At 51.4% G+C, this 15,049-nt stretch overlaps 1 protein-coding gene across 2 annotated transcripts; it reads left to right on the forward strand.

The window, feature by feature from the left end:
• Lad1 (ladinin 1) lies at nt 1-14,419 on the forward strand. 2 transcript variants are annotated; one of them, XM_087581120.1, is made up of 10 exons: nt 1-890; nt 6,873-7,010; nt 8,600-9,458; nt 10,076-10,177; nt 10,967-11,010; nt 12,374-12,446; nt 12,555-12,692; nt 12,999-13,085; nt 13,347-13,421; nt 13,775-14,419. In XM_087581120.1, exons 3-10 carry the CDS (start codon nt 9,213-9,215, stop codon nt 13,778-13,780), a joined length of 771 nt encoding a protein of 256 aa, XP_087437246.1. In that variant the 5' UTR covers nt 1-890; nt 6,873-7,010; nt 8,600-9,212; the 3' UTR covers nt 13,781-14,419.
• The last annotated feature ends 630 nt before the right edge of the window (nt 14,420-15,049 follow it).

Raw genomic sequence — 15,049 nt, forward strand, 5'->3', positions numbered from 1 at the left:
GCGGGGAGGGGCTGCAGGTGAGCGGCGGAGCACTGAGCTCGGCACGCGGCGGCCGCGGGGCTCGGCAGCATGTCGGTCAGCAGAAAGGACTGGTCCGCGCTGTCTAGGTGAGTGCAGCCACCGGAGCCGGGTGGCTCGGGGTTGGGGGACAGCTGCGCCCCTCCGGATCTCCTCTTCCGGACACAGGCCTGCTCCCCCGACGAAGTGAGACCGTGGTCTTGTTGCTCTTCGCTGGGGACAGAATTAAGACTAAACTCTGGTTCCCTCAGGTGACAGAGAGGGTGGTCTCCCTGCTCCTCAGCTTCCTGTCCTCTTAAGTCTTTAAGGGTGGGCTTGTCGGCCGCCTGGACCGCCCAGGGTGCCTCTGTCTGTGAGCGCAAGGGAACGTTTTAGGCGGCTGGGAAAGTTCAAGATTTACCCCAAGACTTACTCTTGAGCGGACCCTCAGTCTCTGTGCCTCTTTTAAGAGTTTTAGAGTGGGTCTGGGAAGTGTCCTTTAGCCCCACCTTATGGAGTCAACAGAACCCGGGTGTGTGAACAGGATCAGAGAAAGCAGCTCCCCCCACCCCTATCCCAAAGAGAGGCTCAGATTCTGAGCACGACGTTTGGAGTGGTATCTATGCCAGAGGCAAGATGGTATCCTTGTCTGTGCTACAATCTTGTTTTTGTGAACTGGTCTCAATATTTGCCATTTCTGCCCCCCTGGACAGCCTATCCAGGGTCAGAGAAGCGCAAGGAGGGGCGGGTATCTAGGAGGCAGCCCCTCTCTTTGTGCCTCCTCTTGGAGCTGCCCCTCCCTCTCCAGAAGTGTTGGAATGAGCATCGGTTCTTCCAGTTCCTCTCACCCCTCTCACAGAGTCCCTAACTCGGAATGCATCCTTTGTCCTAAGGTAACAAGCTCCTACGGGGCCCTGCTCCTTCTATTCCTCACGCTCCAGTCAGTGTGAAATTGGCCTCTTGGCTTCTCTCAAGTGGGCCTTAGGTCTTCAGGTCTTTGGTGGGGTCAGAGCTATATCTGCAGGTGCAGCCCGGCATGGGTACCACCGCCTATCAAGGCATCGCTCACGCATTCCCACCACCTGAGAGCTGCTGCCCGTCAGGACCTCCCTGAGGGCTTCAGAGTTCTTCAGTCTCTTGTCTGTCACAGAAGCTCACCATTTGGTTTGAGGACTTCCTCCTCAGAGCCTTTGGACACTGCTCTGAAGTATGGTTGCCCCTCAGTCTCAGAGCAGAGAGGCACGGTAGTATCTCGAGAAGGGGAAAGATAAGCTCCGGGGAGGATGGGAGCTGCTGCTCTGGAAAGGGGAACTCACGCTACCCTGAGAGGTCAGACACACCCCAGGGAAGGTATGTGCTGAGGGTGGAGTTGGTGCGGGGGCAAGGCCTTGGACTCTGTGGGTCAGTGTGCCTGGGGTTGGTGCGGGAGTGTCTTTGTTTCTGGGTGTGGACATATCCACGCCTATGAATGCAGGCTCAGATGCATATTGTGTAGCCTGTGTGTGGGTGAGCTGATTTGTGGCCTGTGCAGAGATGAGATGTCTGCGGGCAGCTGGGTTTGCTCCCGGGACGCTCCATCTAGGTGGCTGTTGAAGACATTAGTTCTGTGTATTGTTAAAAATACAAAACAGGTCCTACTTCTTCAGAAGGGCCCAGATTGATGAGGGTGTTGGTGATTTTTTTTTTTTTCTAATAGCCTGGCTGTGGTGTGAGTTTATGTGAGTGTGTGTATGTGTGTGTGTGTGTGTGTAAGCATGTGTGAGCATGTGTGTGAGCATGTGTGTGTGTGTGTGTGTGCGCATGTGCATGTGTGTAGGGGATTTGTCTGGGAGGACTAATGGGAATGAGATATGATGGTACCTTGACTACTGCTCAATTGGGCATAGACTCACATGGCTTCAGGGGCGGGACTGAGTTCCCGTGGGATATCCAGGCTAAGTGCTAGAGAAGCCCTGGGGAACCAGTCCTGCTATGCAGGACCTAGTCTGGCCTCCCTGCCTCGCTTTCATGGAACCCCGTGGGCAGCTGCAGGTGCTGCCCACAGTCTCCCTGATGAGGCACCTGGAACACAGGACCGTTCCTGCTCCGTTCTCTTAGTGAGCAACAAGCCTCAGCTGGCCACAGGAAAGGGTGTGAGTCACGTCAACCAACTGTGCTGAGGGCGTGACAAAGGTGGCCTCAACTAGAGCCAAGGCTGAGATAGGGTGAGCCTGCACTCCCTGTCCTCAGCTGTGAGACTCTAAGCTGCAGGCCCAGGATGGGGCAGCAGTGAGCTGCTTGCCCAGTCTGTCTTGTCCTTTCTTCCATGTGCCGACCTGGTGACCAGTGAGGACGTGCCAGCCTGTCTGTGGGGGGTGAGGGGTGGATCTCAGCCCTGGGACTAAGTGGCCACTGGTTAATCATTTCCTTGCCTGGCCCTTAAACAGCCTTCTCACCTCTCATGCTTCTCTGGATTCTTCTGATACCTTTCTTCAGACAGTCTGGTGCAGACCACCCACCAAAACTCCTCAGCGTGTGGAAGGGAAGCCCGAGGCCTGCCTGCTCAAGAGCTAAACTGGCCCGAAGTCACAGTCACACCTAGGGTCCTTCCACTGTTCTCTCCTTTCCCATGCCCAGTTCTTTGAACCCCAGGAGCCACTAAATGCTTCTGGGACATCTTCACGTACCTTCTAGCTACTTAAACCAGAGCAGCTGAGCCCTCGTCTGGCCTGTAACAGGCTTCTCTGTGACCTCTCGGGGAAATGGGTTCTACTACTCCTAAGTGTAACAGGGCAGTTACACTTCAGTCATCCAAGAGAAAGGGTGGGGTTTGGTGAATCAGGAATGGGGAGGAACCGCAGCCTCACCTGGAGGCAGAGAGGGAAGTGTGTCCCCCAGTGAAGGCCAGGAGTTGGAGAAAAGGGTGTGGAGGGGTGTGAATTGTGAGCTGCTTGGCTGGGCTGCAGTATCACCTGCCAAGTCCCCCAGCTGTGTTAGGGCCTGTGGGATCCACATAGGGCCTGGCTCTAGGGCTCCATGGTCACTGGCTTTCCCCAGCTGTTCTCCCAGCTGCACCCTGAGCCCGGCTGTCTCTTCCCTCCTGCTTAGGGGAGCTCCCATTTTTTCTTCCGAGGGCTCAGCTGTTATACGCTGGTTTAGGACCAGCACTGACGTCCTAACCAGGACACTGAGGCATTTTTTCCTGGTCCCTGGTGTTTGGGTTAGGGCACGAGGCTTTGAGAGGATGACACAGATGGGTGGTCTTGGGTCCTCCTTTTCTGTAGCCGTGCCTTCTCCAGAAAGTTGCGAACTCCTCTAAGCCTCAGGTTTCTCAAATTTGAGTTGGGTAGCACCGCCTTGCTCAGAGCCTTGTATGGGTGAACATCAGTGGTATTTGTGAGGTCCTTAGGCCAGCCTCTGGTGCTGTAGTAAGTGCTGACCCACTAGTGCTCACCTATGTGTCTTCATTCTTTTACCGTTTGATTCATTTTTCACCATATTTGAATTCCAAGCCCTGTTTTAAGCCCCCAGTAATTGATTTATTACTGGGATTTCAATGGTTGCACCTGCTAAGGAACCGACCTTTGCCCTTCTTTCTCTTCCATGTCAGTTCACGTCTTTAAAGGCCAATAATCTTCGCTTATGAGAGATAACATCATCCCCCCCCCCCCCCCCCCCGCTGGGGTGAGATAATGAGAGGTCGCATGTTTGCTGGGTGTCAGCAGTTGAAGGGTGGCCCCGTGATTTCTGATCACATTGCCTTTCTTGAGTGTTGGGGTCTTGGAAACACTGACAGCTGGCCCTGACTTCTGCAGCCGGCTCTCACCCAACCTGGTTATGAGTCATGTTTGAGGAGTCCTGGTTTAGGCTTTTGGCCCAGCACATAGGGCCCCAGTGGAGGGCAAACAACGCCCCTGCTTTCCCCAAGGGCAGTGAGCAGCATCTGAGAACAGTGTTGCTCAGGGAATCCTGGAAGCTCCAGCCTAACCCTGCTGGGTGTGGGTTGGGGAGTGTTCACTCTCCTCTGGATATGGCTCTCTCTGGAGGGTAGACATTCTTCCCAGTCTAGGACAGGGGCAGGGAGCAGGCAGAGTGGGAGAAGGAGCAGTGTCCTCCTTTGCAAACCAGCAGAAGTTGGCGGGGGAGAGTGGGACGTCAGACCCTGGCTAAGGGACTGTAGGTTCATGTGCAGTGTGGAAGTGAACAAAGGAGGAGTCTGTAAAATATACAAAGATCACAGGGCTCAGGTGAAGGCCCAGGGGCGTCCTGTTTACTATCCATGGTCAAGGACAAAGGGAAAGGTCCCTGGTCCCCTTTCATTTGCATTAGGTGGAAGACAACTGTGACTGAGGTAAACAGGAGAATTGATGTTGCCATCATAATGGTTAAATTGAGATATTCCAGAAGGTTCTCTTCTAAGGTAGCTCCGTTCCTGGGGTGATGAGCAGACAAACCCTTCCCTGTGTAGACAGGGGTAGATTGCCTTTGGGGCTCCGACTAGCTCTCTGTTTGTATTCTTTTGCATTGAGTTGGTGCAATTCCTCAGGAGAGGAGAGTCCTGGGTTCTTCTGTTTGTTTGTTTGTTTTCTTTTAAAATATTTATTTTATTTATATGAGTACACCGTAGCTGTCTTCAGACACACCAGAAGAGTGCATCGGATCCCATTACAGATGGTTTGAGCCACCATGCGGTTGCTGGGAATTGAGCTCAGGACCTCTAGAAGAGCAGCCAGTGCTCTTAACTGCTGAGCCATCTCTCCAGACCCAGTCCTGGGTTCTGACAGTGACATTTACACATGCTTTCCCACATTTGTTGGCACTTTTGATGTATGCTGGTCACTGTGTGAGATACCAGAGGTCTCCACAGCCTGCTGCTCTGTCCTTATTCCCCCGAGTAGTTCCTCTGCAGGCTGTCCCTAGCCTACCATCTCCCCCTGAGCATCTGGCTCTCATACCGGGGCTTTGCACTCAACCCCTCCTGGGACCCTATGCCACCAGATATGACCATTGGCTCCTTTCCTGGGTTTGTTTCCTTATTGTGTGACTCCACCAGCCTCTATGAAGGGAGATATGTTATTTTCTTCCTGTTGTGTTTTAGCTCCCAGAATTATGCCCAGCCCGTGGGCTCTCAGAAAGCATTTGGTCAGAGAATATTGACTGTAAAAATGTGGGACCTAGCCTGAGAAAATAATTGTCCTCTCCAACAGTGAAGAGATACAGGAAGTGACTTGCCCAAAAGCAAGGTGACTAGGAACCAGGACCCTTAAATGCAGGTCCACCCATGCATTTTTAGATGCAATTCAGTTGTATACAAATAGTGAGTTTTGCAGTAGTGTTAGGAAATAATTAATGATAGGGGTAGCCACCTTCCTCCTAGGGTTTTGATTTCTGTCTCTTGCTGACAGTTTTTTTTTTTAACATAACTGATTAGTCCACTTTAAAAAGACTCTTTCTCCCCTCTCTAAGAAATCTCCTGAGTGTAATAGTTAAGTATGGCTAGCAAACTATACCTTATTATAATGGATATATAAGTAAACATCCCTTTGAGGAATGTTTTGTCTCTATTTCCTTCTTCAGCGGCAAGCCAACACAGTGCGCCTTTAAAAAGTTGCCTCTTCAAGGGCAGAATTTAAGAGAAAGAGATATGCCAAGGTCTACTTCCCTTAATACCCAAACTTGGTTACAGACTAGGGGTGCCATTCTTAGAGCCCTTGAGTGGTTATGTGTGCTTGGGGGGAGGGAAGGTGGGGTTTGGTAGGGCAGGTGGATAAAGATGGTGAGAAGGGCTGAAGCGTGGGCTGATTGGATTGCTGGGTGGCAGAGTCCCCTTGCTGCCCCAGGCAAGTAGAAGACAGCTTTAAACGTCCCTGAGAAGGGAAAGTCTACCATGGATCTCTTCGTCTCTCACCATCAGTGGCTAAGGGCTTCTGTGAGGGATGAGCAACTTTGAGGGAACTCCTCGGTTGTTGTCAGTGGAGGACTAAGAAGAGAGAGGGCATTGTCAAGGTCACCTTTCCCTGTTCCTGTTATCCAGAGATAATCTGTTCCCACAGTATAATCCGGCACACGCAGAGGTTCTCAGCTAGGGCTACTGTAACTCCAAGGAGCTATTTGGTAATGCTGGAGACTGTATTTGTTTGTCACAACGGGGTGAGGCTGCTGCTACTGGCATCTAAGGGTGCTTGCTGCTCAGTACTTATGGTCCAGGGCACCTCCTCAAAAGGAATTATCTGTCTGAAATATCAGGAGAAACTGTGGAGAAACTGTGATCTAAGGAGACATCGCTGCAAACCGTGTAGACAGAAGCTACTCTGAAACATTAAATTATCTAATAGTCACCTGAAAGAAGTAAAAGGGGAAAATTAAATCTCATTTGCTTTACTATATCTAAAAGTGATCATTTCAACATGGAATTAATATACATTCTCTCTCTCCATTTCCCTCTCCCTCTCCCTCCCTTCCCCCCATCTCTGTCTCTTGGTCTGTCTGTCTGTCTGTCTGTCTGTCTGTCTCTCTCTCTCTCTCTCTCTCACACACACACACACACACACACTAACTCACACACTCACTCTTTTCTTTGATACAGATGTAGCACAGGGTAGCCTTAAGTTCCTAGGCTAAAAGCCTTCTAGATAGCTGTTACTATAGGCAGAGGCCATCACAGAAAGTTACACTGTTTCAATGAGAAACCTTGCACTTCTCTTCTTCATCCTGGGTCTTTGAAATCTGGTGTGTATTTGCATGTATAACCCACCTCTGTCCCAATAATCTGTACTGGAGTGCCCCAGGGCCTCTGGCAGCAGGGCTGCCTTCAGGCAATACGTCTTCTCCAAGTCTGGCTAGGGAAGGCGTTCACCTGGCCCTGGGCTGTGCTGATCCCCACTTCCTTCTCCTAGCCTGGCCCGGCAGAGGACTTTGGAGGATGAAGAAGAACAGGAGCGTGAACGCAGGCGGAGGCACCGCAACCTGAGTTCAACCACAGAGGATGAATCTCCAAAACTCACCCAGAATGGAGCTCAGAGATCTGTGGAGAGGTACTTGCTTGGGTTGGGTTCTGAACGTCATTTTATCATTCTGAGTGGAAGTGGGGTCTTAGCTGTCCCAGCAAGACTATGTGAAATCAGTTTGACCTGCTAAGGATTCGGTCCTGGGATAAGCCTGATGGTGGGAAGATGAACTTCAAATTCCTCATCATCTCTAGACCCATCCTTAGCCCAAGCACGGTTTCTACCCTTGTTGATACACTCCCAGGTGCTGTTTGGTGAAGCTGTCCATGAGCCCTTCTCTGCTGGACATTTTATAATGCAGCTCCCTTAGTCCTCACGGTGTTCATAACCTGTTTTACAACAGGAGAGGGTCACAGAAGCATGCTAACTCACTGAGGTCCTATACCTAGTGAGCATGGCCAGTGTTCATCCAGATTTGTCAAGCGTCCCAGTACTCTAATCTTCCGGACTCTGAGGGAAGCAAAAGGGGACAGTCATGACAGCTAGGTTTGGGGATTATGAGGGAAAGGAAGAGAAGGACCCAGAAGTTTCTGAATGTTGCCCACGTGATAGGGCTTTGCTCTCATGGGATACCTCTTATCCTGGGAGCTATCCAACAAGCTCAATTTATAGAATTGAAGGGCTCAGTCAGTGAGTAGATGTACGTGAAATCACATGAAAAAGCGGGGACAGGAGGCACAGACAGACAGACTCCTTTAGATGGAGACCACTGCCTCAGAGTTTTACACAGGTTTTTGTTTGTTTTGTTATCTTGCTCCCCTCTCCCCTCCAGCAATGAGGAAAGGTCAGGCTGTGTCCCCTGGGCTGACCCAAACCTACTGCCATCACTGTGTTCTGGACATACCCATGTGACAGGCAGGGTAATAGAATGGTGTCTCAGAAGCCTTGGGTTTTCCTTTTAGCTCCCTACCAGTTAGCTCCCATGGCTGCCTCTAGGCTCTGATGGCCAGAAACTATACTCATTCCTTTGAGCTCTCCCAGTCAATGTTTCCCCAGGCCTAGAACCTATAAAGCCATTGCTTGATCAATGTTAGCAATTGTGGTTGAACAGTTCACTGTCCTCTGTATAGGAATCTGGGAATTTAAAGATTTGTTTATTTTATTTATATGAGTATACAATAGCTGTCTTCAGACACACCAGAAGAGGGCATCGGATCCCATCACAGATGGTTGTAAGCCATCATGTGGTTGTTGGGATTTGAACTCAGGACCTCAGGAAGATCAGTCAGTGCTCTTATCCACTGAGCCATCTCTCCAGCCCGATTGTTTTATTTTTTTATTTTTTTTCTTTTTTCTTTTTTTCGGAGCTGGGGACCGAACCCAGGGCCTTCCGCTTGCTAGGCAAGCGCTCTACCACTGAGCTAAATCCCCAACCCCGATTGTTTTATTTTTTATTATTTTTTTAATATTTTTAGAGCCCAGGGTGCTTTGTTTAAGTGACACTGAGCACACAGAATACGTAGAAGTGATTATTTTAAAAATAGTGGTGGGGAGGGAGAGGGAGCAGTTGGTGGGCCTGGAGGCATTTCATGGAGGCAGCTATACTCAGGGTCACCCTCACTCCGGATATCATCTGATTCTGTCCATCTTCTCTCCCTGTGTCTTTTTTGATTTAGGCTGCCCAGTGTGGAGGAAGCAGAGGTCTCCAAGCCATCCCCTCCAGCCTCCAAAGACGAAGGCGAAGAGTTCCAGGCCATCCTCAGGACCAGAAAGGGGCGGAGACAGAGGCAGCAGGTGGTAGGGGCTGTCCAGGCTCCGGGACAGGAGAAGGTAGAGGCAGAGGAGGAAAGGGACAGCCTGGGCCCTGAGCAGACCGTGTCGCAGCCCCTTGTGCCTAAGAAGAAAGTGGAGTCCCTGCCTCGCCGGAGACTGAGTCGGGAGCAGCGAGGCCCTTGGGCCCAGGAAGAAGAATGTCTAAAGAGCAGAGAGCTTGTGGAAGGAGAAAAGGGGCGTCCAGAGGAGACAGCAGCTCAGCAGAAATCGCCTGTCTCAGAGAAAACCCCAGTGTCCGCCAAGAGACTGGTTTCGGAGAAAGCCTGCCCCTCAGAGAAGGGGACAGCCACAGAGAAAGCGTCTCCAACCGAGAAAAGACCAGAGAAGTTGGTTCCAGAAAGAACAAGTGTGACAGAGAAGTCACCAGCCCCTGAGAAGACACTTGTGTCCCTGAAGACAGCAGCACCAGAGAGAAGGTCCCCTCCAGTTCTAGAAAAAGCCACCGTCTCTGAGAAGATGCAGGAGAGGAAGCTGGTGTCGGAGAAAGCGTCCATCTTCGAGAAGCCACTGGTCTCAGAGACGAAGCTGACTCCAAAGAAGGCAGCGGTGTCAGAGCAGCCCCAGACCCCTGGGGGAAGCCAGGCCACCACGAGGGAGGTCAGCGGAAGGGCCCTCCCTGGGAAGAGCCCACCTTCCTCTGCAGAGCAGAGCGCACCAGACCCGCCGACTAAAGCGTCTCGCTTCCTACCCGTCACACTGCAGGTTGGCATTGATCCCGTTCTGTCTCTCTCTTGCCGGCTCTAGCAGACCTCACTGCAGTCCAGCCCTTGTGGCTTGTGGCTCCTCCCATTTTTGAGCTGGCATCGGGGGCTTCTTCTCTCCTTGTTTTTCCTAGTTACTGTCAGAATAGGACACCGAGTCAGAGACAGACTGTTGGACCTGCAAGGGACCATGTGCAGGGAAAACCTGGCTTCTCTAATCACATCCTCATCCAGGTCCTAGGCTCCAGCTCCTAAGACATTTATTTATGCTCAGAGCCAGGGTAGCCTTGTCTCCTGTCCACTACAGAGCCTTCCAGGGAAACCTGCACCCATTAAGTATGGGAGCCTAAGTCTATATAGCAAACTCTTAGGAAGCTTCAGATCCTTCCAAAACTAAAGCTCTACCTGGTAGCCGGGCTACATGGGACTATATAGCCATGGCATGGCAAAGAGTGAGACACAGGTAGTCCAACTGACTCTCTTCTTCTAACTGTAGCTTCTGGGATGAGCCAGGCCACCTGAGGTCCCCCTTGAAGTTTGGGGGTGCTTGGGCCTAGGAGCACCCTACGATTGTACTGAGGAAGATGAACTCTTGTCTGACACCTTTGTTTCACTCAGGTGAAAATTCCCAGCAAGGATGAAGATGCAGACACATCTTCACCCACACTCACCTACAGCAGTTCCCTCAAGCGCTCCAGCCCCAGGACCATCTCCTTCCGGGTAAGAGCCTGGGGACCCTAGTCACCCACCAGTCAGCTGCAGAACACGCAAATGAAACCAGTACCCATGAAGCAAGAGCTGTAGGTTATACTGGATAGAGAGAAGCTTTGAATTATGGGTGCCCAAACAAAATAAGTCATTTTAAATAAAGAGAGCAGGTTGAAGATGTAGAAAACCTGCGTGTGCGTGTAAATAAGTGTGAGCAGCCCCACCTAGTGGATTAGATCAGCACTGCAGGAAGATGCACTTGCCAGACCAGATTGCCTGGATCAACCCTCTTGTGTCTTCAACAGTCCCTGTCCTTCCTTGGGAGGTAGGGGCAGGGCAGAGTTTCTCTCCTGTGTTCTCTGCCTCTGCCTTGCTGCTGTGTGATGAAATTGGAGAGTTCCATCTGGTCTGTCTCAATACTTAATCTTGCTTCTGTTTACTGGGTCATTTGTTCTTCCATTGATTGAATGTGCCTTGTGCCCCGAGGCATGCTAGGCTCTGAAAAAGAGCTGGTAGGCCTGAGGTTGACCAGTACTCCCAAGGCTCATGGTCACTGAGGAGGTAGAGAGAAATACAGGTTGTAGCAGGTCCCTTGGCAAGGCAAGGGGGGGCCCGAGAAAGGGCTTTGGACCCACACTGGAAGGTGAAGGCAGGTGCTTTCAGATAAGACTTTTAATGAAGGCTTGGCACTCTGAGGTGGGGGTGGACTCTCAGAAGGAAGAGAAGAGCTAGATTCCTCCCTGGGGAAGGGGCGTGGATTTCCTGAGACCCTCACTTACCAACCTTACCTTCTTATTTCAGATGAGCCTCAAGAAAGACAACCCAGAAACAACCTTAACCCGCAGGTGAGCTGCCTGGAGGCCTTGCTCGCTTTTTTCTGGTCATATGTATATACGTATTTTCCCCTGCCTGTCATTATTGTGCTACGCTGGGCCACAGGATGCGTGAAGGAAGATGGAGATTTTGTAACATTGAGCCAAGCAGAGGGAGGATGGTACATTGTGCAAAGGTGTGGGAGTAGGAAATATAGACAAACATTTTTTTTTTTAAAAAGCTCTAAAATGTAGTGCAGATGTTACAAGGTTCACCCACCTGGTTGTCGTAAAGATATAAAAATAAAATGAATAGTTGTCTATTTCCCCGCTCGGTCCACACCACCGTGTCCCAAGATATCTGCTAGATATCTTGGCGGATACACATCTCAGTCGCACACTTTCTTACACTCAAACCCTCACATAAAAGAACACACAACACAATAACCTTTGACCCAATTGATAACATATACTTGCCCACTTAAGCATACAAAGCCCAGTACCATCCATCCCTTAGGAACATTGATAACAACCTGTAAATACACAGAGCAGAATCGTAACATCACCTGCCATGGCTTCTCCCCTCTCTCTCTCCTCTGTCTCCTGTCTCTTCCTTTCTCTCCTAGTCTCCTCTTCCTTCAGACTTCTCTCCCACCCATCCTTCTCCAATGATAGGCCTCCTTCTGTCCTGTACCTGCCCCTCACCTGTACTTTCCAAATTCAATGGGGAGGTGGTTCTGGTGAAGTCACTGAGTTCTGAGTCCTTGACTAGGCAACTGTCCTTGGGGCAGTGGAATTAGTATCAAAATACAGATAACTTCAGGGCAAACCACAACACCCACCTGTGCTGTATCACGTGCCTGCTAAACCTTTAGTAAGGGCTTGTGTTCCTAGGCCTGGGGCCTGGGGTGTGGGTGGGGCAAAAGGAGACCAAAGACAAGCAACTCATTTGAGACACATTGAATACATAGCCACCTAAGCGGGCAGGATGCAGGGACAGCAGCGGTGTAAACGGAGGGTGGGCTCACAGGAGCTGTCATGACCGCCCAGCCTGTGAGAACTGAGGTGTTTTAGTGGAGGTGACAGGGTGTGAATGGAGAAGGGAGGAAGGGAAAAGTTGGAAGTACTTCTGATACTGAGATGCCCGATTGAAATCACGTAGGCAGATTGTTCCTCAGGGGTGAGAAAGTTCCTGAGGTCTGTAGACTGCACCCTGCCTGAGTCATTGCAATCCACTCTGCGATGAAGGCATCTTCATCAGTTTCTGTCCTCCCTCTTTGCCAGCATCTTTGGGTACCAGGAGTGGTTCTTCAAGTCCCTGGGACAGGCCTGGCCATCCTGCAGAATTTCATTCTGGCCTCCCTGGTTTGTTTCTTTCTGTCTTCTCTTCCCACAGTGCCAGTGTGAGGCTGCCGGCTAGCACAGTCAAGCTAGGGGAGAAACTGGAGAGATATCACACGGCCATCCAGGTAGGAGCAGAGGGTGTCTCTGTGAGAGCAGGAGCCTCTGCCAAGGTGGAGGGCGCTATTTATGAACCTCACAGTCGCAGCTCAGCCACTCGCATCTCTGCTTTGCAGAGGTCAGAATCCGTCAGGTCTCCAGGCTCCTCCCGTACCGAAGTCCTTGTCACTCCTGCTGGTGTAGCCAGCAAGCGCCACCTCTTTGAGAAGGAACTGTCAGGCCAGAACCGCACAGAACCAACCTCCATCCGAAAGGTGAGGGCCAGATCCCAGCTGCTGGGCTCCAACATCCTTGAAGCCTGGGCCTAACCCTTGGCAAGGTTAGAACTGTATTGTCTGTCAATGTTGGCAGGACCTTGACTTGGCATTGCGTTTCTGAGATTGTGTCTCCTTAACTGGGTGCAGACTCCCCAGGGTGGGGCCTGTCCCAGGCACACATAGCTTGTGCTGAGTCACAGAATCTTGTGTGGAGGACAGAATCTTGTCCCCATTCTAGGGTCTTTGGAAAAGCCTTACCGTTGTCAGCGACTCTGAACCCAAAGGTGGAAATTTTCTTTCTAGGAGAATCTGCGTCTGTCAGGGGTCGTGACATCCAAACTTAACCTGTGGATAAGCAGGACCCAGGATTCGGGAGACCACGGTCCTCAGGTGACCTCACCCACATGTTTCTTACAAGGTCAGGGGAGGGATAGGCTCAACAGCAGTGGGTCATTCCAGAAGTGGAGCTGGAGGCAGGGGCTGTGGGGTAAGGACACAGTCTGAGGGGGGGAGAGCTGCAGAGAGGAGAGTGTCTGGGTCCTCTTCCCTTCACGAAAAACAAAGACATCTGGAGTAGGGGACAGGTGGGGGACTCAAGTTCCTCTTTGCCTGTGTCTGAGTTCCTGCTCTTTACTCTGATGCCCCAATCAGGAGGTACGAAAAGAGGCATCAGCCACCAAGAGGGCTCAGTGGGGAAACAAGTCAACCACATCTCTGGATGCAGAGGTGAGTGGGGCCGGAGGGACTGGCCCTAAGATACAGTGGAAGGCCCCCAAACCTATCCAAGTGCTTACTCTTAAGAGGGTGGCAGTTTGGAGTTGTGTGGTCTGAGTGCCCAGGTTCTGCCTGTCCCTGCGTGCTCAGATGACTGACCCAAGAATCATGGGAGCCCTTGCACTAGCTTGGCTGAGCTGTAGTTTGGGTGCCCTATCTAACCATTAGGTTTTGGGTATCTTTCCCAGTGCGGGTGAAGGCTTGGTTGATCAAAGGTGTGTTTTCTTATCCAGAGATGCCACTCCTCCCCCGCTCCCCAGCCCTAGGAACTCCTTTCCTTGTTCTCATTGGCCTTTGTCCCACAGGTGTGACGATCCCTGTCAGGACAGACCTGCAAACCTGCATCCCAAGGGCCTTCGTTGCAGACCCCACTCCCTTTCTGCCTCTGGGACAGTCTGGTCGGGGCCTTTGGGGGCCAGGAACATGAATGGCACTCCTCCAGCCCCTCTCCAGCCCAGACTGTGGGCAGATGTGCTTTGGTACTTTTTTGTCCCGCTGCAGATACAAAATATCCTGAACCCAGAAGGCCCCAAAGCACAGCCCTGGCGCATCAGCTAATGGAGTCTCCATGTCCTCCCTAGGGACTGCCTCCCTAGGGACTGCCTCCCTTTGCCCTGCTCACTTCCAGCATCAAGCCGCATTATTTTGCAAACTCCAGAGTTATGTCTTGCCTGCTCCCGGCAGGCACTCAGTGTGCCTGTGACATCTCCACACTATGTCCTAGACCTGTTGATGGCTCCCTGAGGCTTTTTCAAGCCAGACTGGAAAGGAGCAGCCCATGTGCTACATCCGCTGCTTGTGCTGTGTTCCCCACCATCCTGCTGCCCTGATCGGGAGCTCAGTGCCCTTTTGTCTTACCCCATGCCTATTCTCTCACCCAGAAAAAACCTTCCCCAGGAAGGATCTGATAAACTCATTCAGTCTCAGGCATAAGTGGCTGGTAATGTTGATGGGTTTGTTCCCATGGGCCTTGCTTTCCTGGAGTCCACTGTGGGAACTGAGGGACCATCGATTGGCTCTGCTGGAAGAAGAAACCCATCCCTCACTCCCATCTCCTCCCATTTTAAGGTCCTAACTTTGTGACTAAATGGTACGTACCTGGGAGAATGGCTCAGCAGTGAAGAGCCCTGGCTGCTCTTGCGGGGGACCTAGGCTCAATTCCTAGCACCTATACATTGGCTTACAAATGTCTGAAACCCCGGTTTTAGGGAATCTGTAGGCTCTGCATAAACACGGTACGCAGTTATATGCACAAGCAAGACACATAAAACTCATTTAAAAGCGCAGACTACACATACCCCCCTTCCATACTTCTCCCCAGGCTTCCTCCTCCCCAGTCCTCAGAACCATGACCCCGTGTGCACTTGTAGAATGCTGAGCCACCCAGAAATGCTCGACAAACCCTGCAACTCTATTATGGCTGGAGTCTGAAGGAGGTTACAATCTAAGCCATTCCAGCTCCGATTCCCTAACGACTGCTCTGGATTCACCTGGAGCAGCCTTGAGGGAGAATGGGTGCAAGGCTGCTCATACCCACTTGCCCTGGGGCATCCCACAGTTTCTCAGAACATGGCTAGTAA

The sequence above is a fragment of the Rattus norvegicus genome, chromosome 13, assembly GCF_021556685.1.
Source record: "Rattus norvegicus strain SHRSP/BbbUtx chromosome 13, alternate assembly SHRSP_T2T, whole genome shotgun sequence".
Taxonomy (NCBI): domain Eukaryota; kingdom Metazoa; phylum Chordata; class Mammalia; order Rodentia; family Muridae; genus Rattus; species Rattus norvegicus.

Bases quoted from the DNA above. Each gene is read 5' to 3' on its own strand.
- Lad1 (XM_087581120.1), top strand. From the start codon at position 9,213: ATGCAGGAGAGGAAGCTGGTGTCGGAGAAAGCGTCCATCTTCGAGAAG. The intron at 12,447-12,554 runs GTAGGAGCAGAG...TCTGCTTTGCAG, and splicing joins GATATCACACGGCCATCCAG to AGGTCAGAATCCGTCAGGTC. The intron at 13,086-13,346 runs GTGACCTCACCC...TGCCCCAATCAG, and splicing joins CGGGAGACCACGGTCCTCAG to GAGGTACGAAAAGAGGCATC.